Raw genomic sequence first — 15125 nt, forward strand, 5'->3', positions numbered from 1 at the left:
ATAAAAAATTGTAAATAATACAAACAAATCAAAATTTTTTTTTCAACATTTTAAGCATTTTTTCGACATTTTTTATAATTTATCTTTTTTAAAAAATAAAACTTGCTATAAAAAGTCATCAAATTATCGGGTTTACTCTCCGAACATACCCTTCAAAGTCAAGATTATTCATGGTTAATCAATAGATGAAATTATTGTAGAAAATCATAAAAAGATTTGATTAGATTAATCTAGATAATTTTGCCTTATAATAATGTCAACTCATATTGATTGAAAATTACCCCATAAACATGTCAACATCATTACATTTTAATTGTGAAAAAAGCAACTTCATCTCTCGATAACTACTATCAAGAGAATGGACAAATACGTACCACTTTTTCAAACAAAATCCTAAATTTAATTATCAGTGTCCGCTTTTTTTTCGTTAGCCTACCATGTACTTCAAACGAAATACTATCAAAATTTTCCATTTCAAAAGGAAGGTTGATTAATTGGCAAGGCACCAATTAGAAAAGGTCCAAGTTTTGAACTCCAGGCTTATCCTATTCAAATTGTTAGCAGTGGCAGTAAATCACTAAGTTTTTATAGCACCGGATGACTTACTAGCAAAGTTGCATGGATTCCAATTCCAGTATAAAACTGATTAGCATCGACTATTACAACGATAAATCATAATTCCAATCAACCAGACCATAAGTTAAAAGCAGAGATTGAAAACTAATGAAATTAATTGAAAAAGGGCAATTTTGAAAAACACCAAGCTTAGAGTTTCATTATTCTAGAAAAAATTCAAGAATACAGCTCTTGTGGTTTTTTATATGCACCACCAATCACCTTAACCGCAGTTAAGAAAATAGGTAAACTCTATAATCCACACCTTGGAGTATGAGTTGGGATAAATATTACTGAAGCAAATATGGATCATACCAAAACTTTCAACAGTTTCCATCATGGTGGAAAGAAGATAAAATAGTCATGGAATGGAAACTGCCCTATTGTTGAATTTGTAAATTAAATATTAGACGTTTCTGTGTCAATCAAACCCGGAAATTAGAGTGTATTTCTAATTTCTACCTTATGGATCCATTTGCAATGGACAAAACCTTGCAGACACCAGCGGACGTGGTGAAGGGCAAATCTTTGAACCGAGCTACCAAATTACAATCTGTATTTAAATCCACTTGCAATGTTTCCCACACTTTCTTCTTTGGGTTTAAAACATCATCTGGCTCACCTTCAAACCCTGGAAACTTGAGTCTCTCTCCAATGGGGGCATCTTTAGGTGGATCAACTAATTCGACCTGGATTAAGAAAGAGGGAGTCCATTACTTCATTAAGTTCAGACATACATCAATAAAAAGCACCTCAAACTCATGATCTACTCAATTTTTTGGGCACTCACCTTCGTGTGCGCACTGTCAGAAGCTGCAAGTACCATTGCATGAGATTTGATACCCCTCATACTAGCTGGCTTTAAGTTGCAAAGAACACAGACCTTCCGGTTCTGCAAATAAAATCAATCAGAAAGTCCTATTTCTACCCCCCCGGCATGGCGACATCCACGAGATATCTCGTATTAAGCATAACCAAAACTAAAATAATTAATGTGATTTTTTATGCTACCTGCATGTCCTCAATAGGTATGTAGTTGACAAGACCGCTGACAACAGTTCGAGGTGTGGCTTCACCAACATCAATCTCTTCTACGTAAAGGGAATCTGCATCAGGATGCTTCTGAACTTTTGTTATGAGGCCAACACGAATATCAAGTCTAGCAATGGTAATTTCTGCTTCAGGAGTTGCCTTAGTTTTGCTTCCAGCAGCAGCCTTAGCTGCCTTTTTCTTGTCACTCTTATCTGCAGAGAAATATTTTATAAATTCATAACTCAAATGATTTAAAGTAAGCGCTATAATCTGCACATGTATTCTAACAAAAATTCACATCCGCAATGTTATAATATCCTAAAACACAAAAGCTACAAGCTCAGGCCCATAAAAAAAACAGAAATGAGAGTACGCTAAGCAAAGACGCAAGAATCAACAGGACAACTCCAAAAACTAGGTTGAGAGAAGGAAAAGTAACAGATTGCAATATTTGATTGACGTAGAAAATTGAAGCACTAGACGATCATCAGAATTACATTACGTACGCATTTGATCTATTGAAACGTGCTAGAACCAGGAAACAAAAATTTCCATATGCAGTAACCATGGTAAATTCAATATAATCTCAAAACCTTCATCAAGACATATCCACAGCCTTTCGGTACTCAGTTGGCATCAATCATCTTCAATAGTACATTGAATTTGAACCAGATAAGAACCATCTTGGGTGATAATTTCTGTTGCTATTACATCTTCCCCACAGATCATGGTATACTATCATTCCAGTAACACTGAAACCTATGACAGGGTAGACAGGTTGACACCCACAAATAACCATTGTACAGACTCAAAGGTTTTTCCATTGTGCCGAAGAATGAAGTACTGATTGATATACTCAAAATTATCAAAATAGAGATCTTATTTTGAATTGAAAGGGACTCTACATCTTATCATTAAACCGAATCGAATTGAATCACATAATCTTAAATTCAACTAATATATATAATCAAGATATTGCTTATATTATAAATTATTAAATAAGAAATAGTTGTTTACCCATTAAATAGCTGCTGATTGACTACTATATCTGTCTATTGATAGCTTCGTTAGCATGATTGAAAGTGGTTTGAATTTGTAAGATTTTCCTAGTCAAGAGAAATTAAACTAGCTATGTAAAGTTGTAAATTGGATCATAAGGCCATATTTGAGCTGTAAAACAATAGTATTCTACAGTTTCAATAGGGAACTTTACAATATGGATGTACACACTATCTTTCTTCAACATAGAAGAGAGATATCCCAATTGATATCAATAGAAAAATATTCCCATATATTAGAGTACTTGATCTGCCATGAAACTATCCTCTTCAAAATTACCTGCAGGTCATATGCAACCCACCTAATGATTTTATAGTCAAGTTGCCTCATTGCACCTTGATTAAATAAACTTTAACCATCATGTCAGAGTTCAATCTTGTTTTCCAAACAAAAGATATTATTCCAAAGAGAGACCAATTCATTCCCTTGCTCTAGAACATATGCTAAAGACCAAATGAAAACTGCTCTCAATGAACCTTACTATTGTCAGCTTAGAATTACCCAGATTTTCTTGCAAAGCCAGCCACCTTTGTCAACTGCATCCAGAGATCAAGTTTTAGCTAATCCTATAGCTTTAACCAACCTATCAATTAGGACTCGGAGACAAGTTACTATTCAATGAAGGAAACAGCATTGCAAATGGATAGTAAAAAAGAGGGACGGCTTTCATAGGGTTGATCTGTTTCTGGATATCAGGGCAACTCAAAATGTTAGTTTTGTAGAGTTCTCATCCATGTGAAAGGCTTACAAATTCAATCCTACATATGAGTTAGTATTTGTATTTAATGGGTTTTTTCTAAGATAAAATTAGTTGGCGAGAATGCTATAGTCAAAATGTGATATTGATCCTAGATAAATTTCTTACTGAAACAATTAGAATTCTATAGAACAAATTATTGTTCTTGGCAACTAGCAATTAGAGCTTTAATGGGTTTTCCTGAAAAACTAGCAATTAATAAAAAGTAAACGGAAATTTTCATTCCACTGTGACCTTTCAACTTTGTCCAAATACAAGAACAACCTCAAATTATACAAATAATAGTTGGAGTCAAAGCTAATAGCAATGATTACCTGAAACTTTTGTTTTTTTCAACTGCTCTGCAGCATTTTCTGCAGCAGCTTTGACAGCTCTGTCAGCTTGACTTCCAGCAAACTTCTCCCGATAATATTCCACCTCTTCATCTTTCTAAAAATTAAGCAAACATTTGATAGAAGTCCTCAAAAGGAAGTATAATATGCAGCACTACAAGAGAAATGTCTAGAAAAATAAACCTCTAAATTGATTCACCTACTAAGGAAATTGGATATGACAATAAACAACATAAAGCTATTGCTATATGCATACCAGTTCTTTGAACAATGGCTCCGGCTTCCCAATCTTGTGACCGGCAGGAAGAATATCCCACATTATTTTAATTTTCTCAAGATCCCCATTTTCATTTGAAAGAGATACTTGAAGTTGAGGCATATTAAGCTGCTTAAGTACCTAAACAAACGTACGACAAACACGCATAAGAAATACATCAGCCAAAATGCCAATGATGATAATGTCTCATACATAATCAAGTTCAATCACCTCAACTGAGAAAGAAGGCATAAAAGGTTCTAATAAACAGGCCAAGAGATAAACAAGTCCTGCCGAGGTTCTCATGACTACTGCACATGCAGCTTGATCCTCTTTGTAAAGCTTCCAAAATTGACTCTCCTGCACAACAGAGTACAATGTAATCGCTACACGCCATGTCAAAAACTATTTTTTCCAATGAAAAACCTCAATATAAGCTAATGAAGATTCGTTTATTGTAATCTTACTGATACAGTGGACTTGTAAGCTAACCTGTAAATATGCATTTCCCTCACTTGAGATGGCCATTGCAGTTTTCAGTCCCTGTTTTAGCTTGACCTGCATGGAAACAAATTCAAATAGCTAAATTAACCAGCACAGAAAAAGAAACTTTACAGAAGTATTATTTGAACTTTCTTCTAGAAAACCATTCATTCAGTATACATTCAACAAGATATTACCTTCTCCATGGCTTCTACATATTGCTCCACAAGCTTTCCAACTTTTTCTGCTAGTGATTTAGTTAAAGAATGCACTGCCGCCTGGGGAGCATCAGGAATGATAGAACCATATCCCTGACCTGCAAAAGGAACAAATTAAATCAAGGAACATTAGAACTCTGAGCCTAATGAATGCTTAGAACTAGTGTTTTTCATGCAGATTTGTCGATGTGAGCCAAACTTCAAAGAAGTGTCAATGGGGAATACACACAATCTGGACTACGATATCATAAACACGAGTTGTTGTAGGGCCATAAAAACCAAAGAAAAAGCACAACAGATCAACAGTCCATTTCCGATGGCGTCAGATTCATAGTTTTTGGTTTTAGATCACAACGGACAAGTGTAAATCATGTGTGCTCCTTATATACGGCAATTGTGAAGCAATAGATGGTATTTGCAACCAAGGGTCAACTAGGTACAACCTTTTTGTTGTTACAACGGTAAGAATACCTATATCTGACCCCCCACCCCCCCCCCCCCCCCCCCCCCCACGAAAAAAAAGAAAAAAAAACAGCTTAGGCAGGGCCGCAAGATCAAATTTGATGATATGAGGGCATTTTAATGTTGTAGACATTAGCAGTTGGATGATTTTTTTAAAGTTTTAGGAATATTACCAGCTTTCCTAACATAGCAACATATGATAGGGAATCCAAACAATACTAAGATAAAGTGAGCATAGGATGGATATTATATAACTAATACTGTGGGTATTGTTAATAATATATCACTATCATTAATTATGAGTGGTTCAGGGTGAGTTGGGACAACAAGAAAGCTTGATTCTGACAAAAGGAGTAATTAACAATTTTACGTAATAGATTAATCTGACATTTAATTATGTAATAGACAACGAAACTTAGCAGAGTATCACGAACCATTTTAGCATGGCACATGCACGTCACTGTCTAATATAAGCTACATTTTATCAAGAGACAGAACACACAACATAACTATGAATTATGATCATGAAAAAAAGGAAACATTTACCTGAAGGCTTAGCGATAAAGCTCAATACCCGATTTACAAAATTTCCTAGATTGCTCAACAGCTCACTATTTAGTTTTGCTTGAAGATCCGCCCAAGTGAACAATGTGTCTGATACCTAATAAATACATATTATCCATGATTAAGGACTTCAATGAACCTAAACTCAAACATACTAGCGCTTAGCTGCTTATGAAATACCTCAGGCCTGTTTGTTAGCAGATAGTATCTCCACACTTCTACAGGTATATTAGAGTCCTTGGCGTCATTCCCAAAAACTCCAATTCCTTTACTTTTGGAGAATTTGCCTGCATATCAAAAATAAAAAATGAAGCACTTAGAAGCTTTTGAAATACAGACACCAACAATTAATTACTCCTAATGTCCCAATCATTTTGCCCCAATTGTCAAATGACATGGAGATTGAGAAGTTAGGGTATAGTGAGTTAGTGACAGGAATATAGATATAAGAGAGAGAATATAGTGAGTAAAAGCGGTAGGGTTATGTCCCAAATAGAAATGGGTAAAATCAGTGAGAACTGAGATGGACTAAAATAGAAAATAAGGCAAATTAAAAGGGATGAGGAAGTATGTGATATTAGAAAATTCTTTCTTCAACAAAGACTTCTAAGGAACCATAAAGAAATAGACCAGAAGGACTCCAAAAAAATCCACAACAGAAAAATGCACTAAAACATTACTGCATCAGAACGCAAGAGAGTTGGTTCACCTGCTTCGTAGTTCAAATACTCTGTAGCACTGATACTCTTCATCAAAGTCCAGTTCTCACCAGTGCCCAGAAGTGTAGATGTAAAAAAGACCTGTAAAATTGAAACACACAGAATCAAAGATCCAAGCAGTCACTGAGATAAGCACCAAGCAGTGTCCAAATTCCAAAATGCTAAAACTGAAAGTTAATAGTGTCCCTTCTTGATGGGGCCAAACATTTGCAGTTCATTAGTTCTGATGATAATAAATGACTCATTGAATCATGTGCACTTATATAATAAATTTGTTGATGATATTTGCTACCTAGGGTGAATAAAAAATTAACCTCTTTTTATTATTAAGGGCAAAATTGCATACACCAAACCCTGCCTAAGTGAGAGCACTTAATGGCATTCGGATAATGAAATGTTGTACAAGAAACAAAACAATTTCGCCCATAGGTGAGGGGGAAGACTTCAACAAAAGAAATTTGACATGTTGAAATTTGAACAATAAAACAAGGCACAAGAATAAAACCATGCGGAAAGACATAAATAAGAAAATGAATTCCCCATGTTTCATGCCCATTCCCTTTCTCCTTCAAGGAAGGAACACAACAACATTAAGCCTGACATGATCAGACTTCAAATGCAACTACTAAGTAATTGTTGCATGTGATCTTTGAAACTCTTTTATTCATCATTTGTTTACTTATATGCCTTTTGTTAACCTTTCCAAGCTGCACCACTTTCATATTAAATCTTACAGTGTGGAATGGCACATTATCCTTGCCCATAAATTGATAGAGCTCAACATTTTCAGGGTTTTTCCACCACTTCTCCCACTGTGGTGTATAACAAGCTGTGATTGAAATATACCCAAGTGGTGCGTCATACCAAACATAAAAGACCTACAAGGATCACCAAACAAAAGTCAATTCTTAGAAAACAGGATTCCACTAGACAGTCGAACAAACTAGAATATTAACAATAAAAAATGAAGCTAAGAATAAGATAAAAGTATCATAATACTCCAACTAACCTTATCTTTGAATTTTTCATGTGGGACAGGGACTCCCCATTTTAAATCTCTAGTGATACATCGCGGTTTAAGTCCTTCTTTAAACCATGCATTTGTTACTTGAATGGCATTTTGGCTCCATGATCCATCTACTGACATCTTGTTTACGTACTCTTGTAGCTTGTCTTGGAGCAAAGGAAGCTCAAGAAATAAGTGATTAGTGTCACGGATGCGAGGAGTGGATTGGCATGCCTGTAACAATTGAATTATAAAACACATGGAAAACAATATTATACGAGGCCTAAAGGGATGTATAATAGGGACCAAAGTGATAATGCTTCACTATTTTGAATTGAAGTACAGCCAAGCAGAGTGCACCATAGTGTAAAAATGTGGTAACGGTCGCGATCGTGCTAACGGAACGATGATGCAGATGAGGGAGTGATGCAGTTATCTTAGCGTCTAAACATCGTTCAAAACCATAAGATATCCCTTGATACAGCCCAAAACGCGTTTTTTTTACACCTTTACAATGCGCCCGATGCGATGTGATGCGGCATTGTTTTTATTCTAAGGAGTAAACCCTTAATCAGCTATCCAAGACAATGGGTTTGAGACCAATCTAGTTTCTTATTTTTTCAATAAAGGGTTTGGTAACCATTTCCGTAAGTCTAATTTAATTGGAATATACTCACATTGCACTGACCCACTACACGAGCATAAATCCATGCCTTGTGCAGTATCTAGTGCTTTCTAAAGTTTTACTTTAATAAATTTGCATTTTCAACCAAATATTAGTTTCAATGATTTCATAAGTAAGAGCATTAAAAATACCCTATAAAGCACATATTGCAAATAAAGATTTAGTTAAACATGATCTTAGAAAAATGAATAGCTTACAATTTCATGGTCACAAAAGGTCATGTTGGTGAGAATACTATTGAAAAGAAAATAAATAAAATGAAAAAGATGCAACAGAGCAAAAGACTCATAACATAAGGGGCCAAAAATATTAATCTTTTTAAATGTTTTCCCTTCGTTCCTAAGAGATTATACCACCCATAATTGGCACAAGTTAATAAATTATAGGAACCACAAAATAGTGTTGGTAGGATCAAAAGTGAGAAAAAAATAAGAGAAGATATATGTATAGCGGTAGGGACACTACCTAAAATAGAAATGTTGCAAAGTAAAAGAGATGGACTAAAACAGAAAGTGACCAATCTCTCAAGGATAGAATGTTTATTAGTTAGCGGGGATGACCCACAATAAACAGTTGCATCACAGCCAATGGGACACAAAGTATTTCATATATATTCTACGGGCAGCTAAAAACTATTTCTTATATATTCTACGGGCAGCTAAAAACCATTTAAAAGGGACCAAGATCAAAGCTTACAGGGCTTCAACCACCTATAATTAGTCTTAGAAAGAATTGGCAAAATTAACACACTAGGAACATCAAATTGTTCTTAAGATACAAATCAGAAATAGATCATTATAAAGCATATAATTCTAGCCTCTTCACGAAGATGTTCTAGTTTAGAGAAAATTAAACCAAAATTTAAAAAGGTAAAGTATGTCTGGATAGCATTAGAGGAATAAAAAGAAGAGGAAAGAGAAGAGGAAATGGTGACGAGTTTTCCTTCACACTGTCCCCATTGCTGGAGAGATTAGTTTCTAACAAAATATGAAATAAATCCTTATTCAAATTTCCTCCCATTTCCTATCCATATGAAGGACAGTTTATTTGCCTTTCATTCCTCTCTGTCCATGTCGTTTTAGAGAGAACAAACAATTATATTCTAAAGGGCTTTATCCAAGGGACTATAAAATAATTATGATTTATTTATCACAAAGAGCACAGGACAATAGCATGAAGGATTGGAGGAGAATCTGCATCAATGATAATTTGAATTTCCTGGGTTTAAAGATTTAGCATTATTGTCGTAAGTTTGTGACATTACAAATAAAGTCCTTTAAATGTGAAGGAACAAACACTTCATAGTGAAAGCCCGACAACACATAGGAATATATAATAAAAAAAAATGCACGCTTGGTAATAATGTAATAAACCCATGACAGAGATAATCTAAATGCATCAATGCTTGTAAACAGAGGAAAGATGCATACTTTGCATTTAGGTTCTTTCAAGTCTGTGGGATTAAAAAGCTTCCCACAATTTTCACATTGATCACCTCGCGCAGACTCATAGTTACAGCCAGGTGTCGGGCAAATTCCCTCAACAAACCGATCAGCTAAAAACTTTTCGCAAGTATCACAATAAGGCTGCACATTGGTTAACCAAATCAAGGAAAAAATCAGGCAGGTCGCTTAGTGAGACAATGGCTACAGTATGAAAATGTGGAAGAGCTCAATTTATTAAAAAAGATAAAAGTTCAACAGACCTGCTGTAGTGTGTTCTCAGAAAGCCAATTGTTCTCCAACAGCTTCTTAAAGACAGCATGACAAACTTCGGTTTGTTCAGGGGTTGATGTGCGTCCAAATTTATCGCAACTTATGTTGAACCACTCATACACTTCCTTATGAATGGCATGGTATCTACCAAAAAAGAAAAAATATTAACATTAAAATACTAGAAAACTACATTTAGGTACCTATGCTCCTGTATTGCAACATTCACGCACGCCTATATGTAAGTGTCGAGTATTAATTATTAAAGAACGATTTTGAACGGTTGGCATTCCCACAGTGGGCTCAAAAGCGGCAGAGTATCTGTAACTGATAAAGAAACCGACTGAATTTTTTAAATGAAAACTCCTAGGGCCCTTATGCAAGTCCTCCCATGCGCGCACATGCACATTAACAGCACTTGAGCACAATACCCTCTAACAAACATATTTCAAATTAATCAACGTTTACCCAAAACTCATGAATTGACTCTTCAATTTCTTTGTTCCTTAATCCACAGTTCCACACAAACAAATATATATATATATATATATATATATATATATATATATATATATATATATATATATATAATTTGAAACAGCAAGCATACACAAATTTCCTCAGCAAAATCAAACAATATAGCCCCGAAGATTTCAACTTTCTGAGATTACCAATCACACGGAGTTGATTTAAACAAAACACAATCAGCCAGAGTTTTTATAAAAGAGAGAAGAATAAAAAAATTACTTGTCACAGATTTCTTTAAAGGTACAATTCTCCTCCATAGCTTTATTCTCAGTAGTAGTACCATACTCATCCGTTCCACAAATGTAGAGAGTGTTGTAACCTCGAAGCCGGCAATACCTCGCGAAAACATCCGCACTCAACACACCTGAAATTCAAGTTCATTCCAAATCAAATACAATCAGAAAACTTCATCAATTACACAACTGAATCAAAATCAGAAATAATTGAAGCATGGAAAAAAGTAAAGGAGGAAAATTTACAGCCGATGAGGTTGCCAAGGTGAGGAACGTTATTGACGTAAGGAAGAGCACTAGTAATAAGGACGTTGCGCTTTCCGGGAATGGGGAGGATATGGCGTGCGCCGCCATTGTTGGGATCCGCCATGTTTGTTTAGCTCGGAGCTTGAAGGGAAAAATATAGGGTTTCGGACAGGTCTTAGAAAAAGAGCATACGACCGTAGCACTAAATATGAATCGGAGTAATAGGAGTAGTTTGATTGTGTTACTTGTTGTATTGACCTTTTAAGCTACTTAATAAAGGATGTTTGGGTTGAGCTTTGGTAAATTAAGGAGTATGGTTATTTGGGATATCTAAATTAATTTACTCTATTTTTTATATATTTTTCTATTATAATTTTAATTTTTGATTAATTACCAATAATTTTAATTTTGTGGTCACTTACTTAAGAATAATGTTGCCTAAATGGTGATCGATTTTTGCAGGTTAATTACAACAGAAAAAAATAAATAACAAAATAAAATATCAAAAATATAAAACTTATAAGTTAAAATAAAAAAATAAACTTACTTGATTTCTCTTTTTAAAAATCTTTTAATTTTTTATAATTTAATTTTGTATTAAGTTCTTTTAATGCAAAATGACATATTGTAAAGTTAAGAGGTTACCTTGGTGCATTTTTATCAAATACCCCTTAGGATTATTTATGTTTAATTTAAAGTTTGGATTATTGTATAGAAATCAATCAAATGTTGAATTATTCTTATTATTTGTCTTAATGAATTTGCTCTATTTTTTAATTTATTTCTAACAATTTTGTCTCGTTTTTTTAATAAGACCCATCACTTTTGTTTCCTATAACTGTGTTTAAACCCACTATACCCAACTTTTAACCCTCTGTACTATTTAAAAATAGAACAAACTCATTGAACGGAGAAATATTGATTATTGGTCGTTTGTTAGAAAAGAAAATGTAGGTTAACAAGTCAAAGTAAAAGCATAATCAAATTAGTTTTTTTTTTAGAGAACAAATTAGTTTTTTTATTTTCGCTTAAACAGGGTAATCACGGGGTTCATTTCCCAAGAAACTGAAATCACACTTCCAAAACTTGAGCAAAGGGGTCACCAGCTCTTCAACGTAATTAACTCGGCTACATCTCAAAACAAACATCAAACTAAAACACAGGATAATCATACAATTCTCTACAAGTCCGATATAACCAACACAATCAAATCAAATTTACATTTATCCAAAATCCTAATGCAAAACTACAAATTCCTACGTGCTCAGCTCAATATACATCCTTGGAACCTCTAATCACCTCCGCTAATCCATTATTCTCAACTGGTTCCGATCTGTAGACAAACTAAAAGTTGGAAACAACAGAAGGTCAGATTAAACTGAATGAGAAGTAACAATCCAAAACAACAAAACACAATAATTCAAATCATAGGTTTAAAAGCAACATCAGTTTCCTAGATCTATGTGCGCACAGGGAGTTTAGTTTGAGAGGTGCCCTATAGCTCTAAGGCTATGTCGCTTCGGATGAAGCTAGGCAATATCTGAATGACAATTCGCTTCAAAAACAGGGAGTAGGGAACAATCTTCCTCAACTCCGTCAATGACCAGCTCGCAAGTCCGATCCATTGACCATATCATAATATCAACGTAAGCATTCACAACAACATTTGTTTCAGTAGTTTCCAATTTCAATAGAGCTTTAGTAAAAAGTTTATTTTCAAGAATATAGTCTGCCAGACCCTTTAAGGGACTGTTACTACTCACCAAAAAGAACGCTTCAAGAAGCTAAGTTTGGTAGTCTACGATCACTAGAAGGGTTCATCGATAATGTCGTCTCCTGAAGCATAACAAATATAGCATCACAACAAAGCATACGATACTACAACTAGGTTCATATAGCTCATTGCATCTCATCCTAAGAATGCATCTTAGTTCCATCTTCTATTCTAATATTTCTCATTTCAGAGATTGTGCAAGTCCTAACTCCAACCCTCAATATCATCAAAATAAATAACCTTGCTTTAGTCTAGCTTATATTCTTGTAAAGATTATACGTCTCCACAATTCCCTTTGTATTCCAATTCAAATACTTCCATGTTCACCTAAATTCAAAACCAAGAAACTAAACAAGATTAACAAACTATCCGAAAGAAAGATTCAACTAGTTTATCCATTCAACTAATAATTTCCACTCGAACCCTAGATACCTTTAATAACAACCAATCAATCAACATTTAACCATTACCATAATTTGAAAAGGTTAATATTACATCCAAGAACACTGAACTAACCACAACTAAATCATTCGAATAATCTACTACTAAAATCATAGCCCACACTTAAATTCCCATCATCACATAACTCACTAATAACACATTTTCCATGAATTTCCAATTTAATAACTCATCTAACTAACTCAGATACATTCCAATATTCAACAACATTTAGGGTTTAACACATGAATGAAAGATTATACAAGGGAAAAGTATACGAATAAGAGCATTATTATTAAGGAAAAACAAGGAAAGAAATCAAAAAGGACTACCTTCTGTTTGCAGCAGCAAGAAACGGAAAAAATTAGGTTCAATGCTTTATTTTCGGCTTGGATTTGATGTTTAATCAACAGGACCAAAAACTCACTCAATCCTTCCCAAATCGGCAAAATTCAAGTCAAGGGAGGAAGATTTCAGCTGCTTCTACACTTATGGTGGTTCGAAATCAGAGAAAAGCTAAAGATAATGCCGAAATAATGTGTCGAAAATCAAAGAAAGAATCGAGTAGATTATACCTGATTAGCTTTAGTTCGTTACTTTTCAAAAAAAATCAAGCAAAAGACTATGTTTCTTGAAGAACCAGAAGCGAAATCAGATGGTTGAGGACATTGTTGCTTCGAAATCAAATGAAGAAGATGGGTAGAGCTGCATTTTTCTTTGAAAATCGAAGACAAGGAATGACGGGATGAGAGGCATGGGTTTCGAAGGTTTTGAGAAGGCAAAGAAGGGTTTGATTTTTTTAATTTTATTTTTTTGTGTTCAAGATGATGATGAATAGGAAAATGCGTGAAATTGGTTTCTATTATTCTTTTTATTATTATTATTATTATTTTTTCTTTAATTTAAAAGAAAAGGAAAATAAGAGAAATTAAATTGAAAATATTTTATGTCATGTGTATTTAAGATCATTCTCGCACTGATAATTCTCTTAAACCTCCTCGTCTTAAATTACTAATTTTTTCCAAATGTTACAAGGGCACGCTTCGATCACATAATATTCCAGTAGCCACACTTGATTTTTGTTACTCAAACTTAGAGCTTTATAATGTCTCTCATTATCTCGTTTGTACTATAATTACAGTCCATGTATGCTGTCTTTATTCAACTTAATTTGAAACTTCGTGGCTTCAACAGTTGCATGACTTACATCCCTATTCTTATATATCAAAACAATGTCACAACAAACAACATGCATTAACGCATACCTCCTTGTATCGATCGAGTTCTCTCATTTATGGTCGCTACAAAAAAGAAGGAGGTTTAGGATTGAGTCTTAATGAGGATCAATTATAATTGGAAAATTCTCTGCTATTCCTCCACATGTGCTAACATTCGTCTCCATACATATTTTACACTATATTAATGTATTTATTGAGATTACTCTTCTTTATTTTTGTCCACTAAAGTAGTTCATTAAGTAACTTGTATATTCTTTTCCAAATCAATAAAACCAATATCCAAGTTTTTTCTTTTATAGCCTATTCCATCGTTCGTCTCATAGTATAAATTTCTTTCATTGTAGATCACCCCGACATATATTCAAATTAGCTCTCTGATATTCAGACACATGTTCTCGTACGTATCTATATCACTTATTCCCATAACTTCATAGTAGTGATAGTACGACTCATGAATTTTATTCTTGTTGGTTGGAGCAATCTTGGACATCTCATTAGTTATTGCAAATAGGAAACAAAGTACTTCTTCACTAGTCGTTAGGGCTACTTCAATAGGTGTACAACTTAATAGGTTAAAGCAACAACTTAACATGTTAAAAAATCAACTTCAAATACAAACTTTAATACGTTAAACTATCACCTCAAATAGGTTAAAATACCAATTTCAATAGATTTAAAATACCAAATTTAAATAGGTTAAAGTAGGTGTAGCGCACGTTTGTTTTTAGTTTTTTTTTCTTTAGTTGTAAAATATTACTGGATTGACCT

The 15125-nt window shown here is 34.1% G+C and overlaps 1 protein-coding gene across 1 annotated transcript; it reads right to left on the reverse strand.

The window, feature by feature from the left end:
• Positions 1-747: 747 nt before the first annotated feature.
• LOC130825477 (probable methionine--tRNA ligase) lies at positions 748-11151 on the reverse strand. Its single transcript, XM_057690724.1, has 17 exons — positions 10908-11151; positions 10648-10792; positions 9894-10047; positions 9619-9774; positions 7507-7737; positions 7232-7375; positions 6488-6578; positions 5959-6065; positions 5761-5875; positions 4732-4850; positions 4544-4609; positions 4283-4411; positions 4052-4192; positions 3778-3892; positions 1627-1859; positions 1406-1507; positions 748-1304 (listed from the first exon to the last, which is right to left on the reverse strand). Exons 1-17 carry the CDS (start codon positions 11029-11031, stop codon positions 1074-1076), a joined length of 2403 nt encoding a protein of 800 aa, XP_057546707.1. The 5' UTR covers positions 11032-11151; the 3' UTR covers positions 748-1073.
• Positions 11152-15125: the final 3974 nt, after the last annotated feature.

The sequence above is a fragment of the Amaranthus tricolor genome, chromosome 10, assembly GCF_026212465.1.
Source record: "Amaranthus tricolor cultivar Red isolate AtriRed21 chromosome 10, ASM2621246v1, whole genome shotgun sequence".
NCBI classification, from domain to species: Eukaryota; Viridiplantae; Streptophyta; class Magnoliopsida; order Caryophyllales; family Amaranthaceae; genus Amaranthus; species Amaranthus tricolor.

Excerpts from the sequence above, each read along its gene's own strand:
- LOC130825477 (XM_057690724.1), bottom strand. The coding sequence starts at position 11,031 with ATGGCGGATCCCAACAATGGCGGCGCACGCCATATCCTCCCCATTCCC. Across the intron at positions 7,376-7,506 it reads ATGAAAAATTCAAAGATAAG|GTCTTTTATGTTTGGTATGA; the intron begins GTTAGTTGGAGT and ends TGATCCTTGTAG. Across the intron at positions 4,851-5,760 it reads CTTTATCGCTAAGCCTTCAG|GTCAGGGATATGGTTCTATC; the intron begins GTAAATGTTTCC and ends TTCCTTTTGCAG.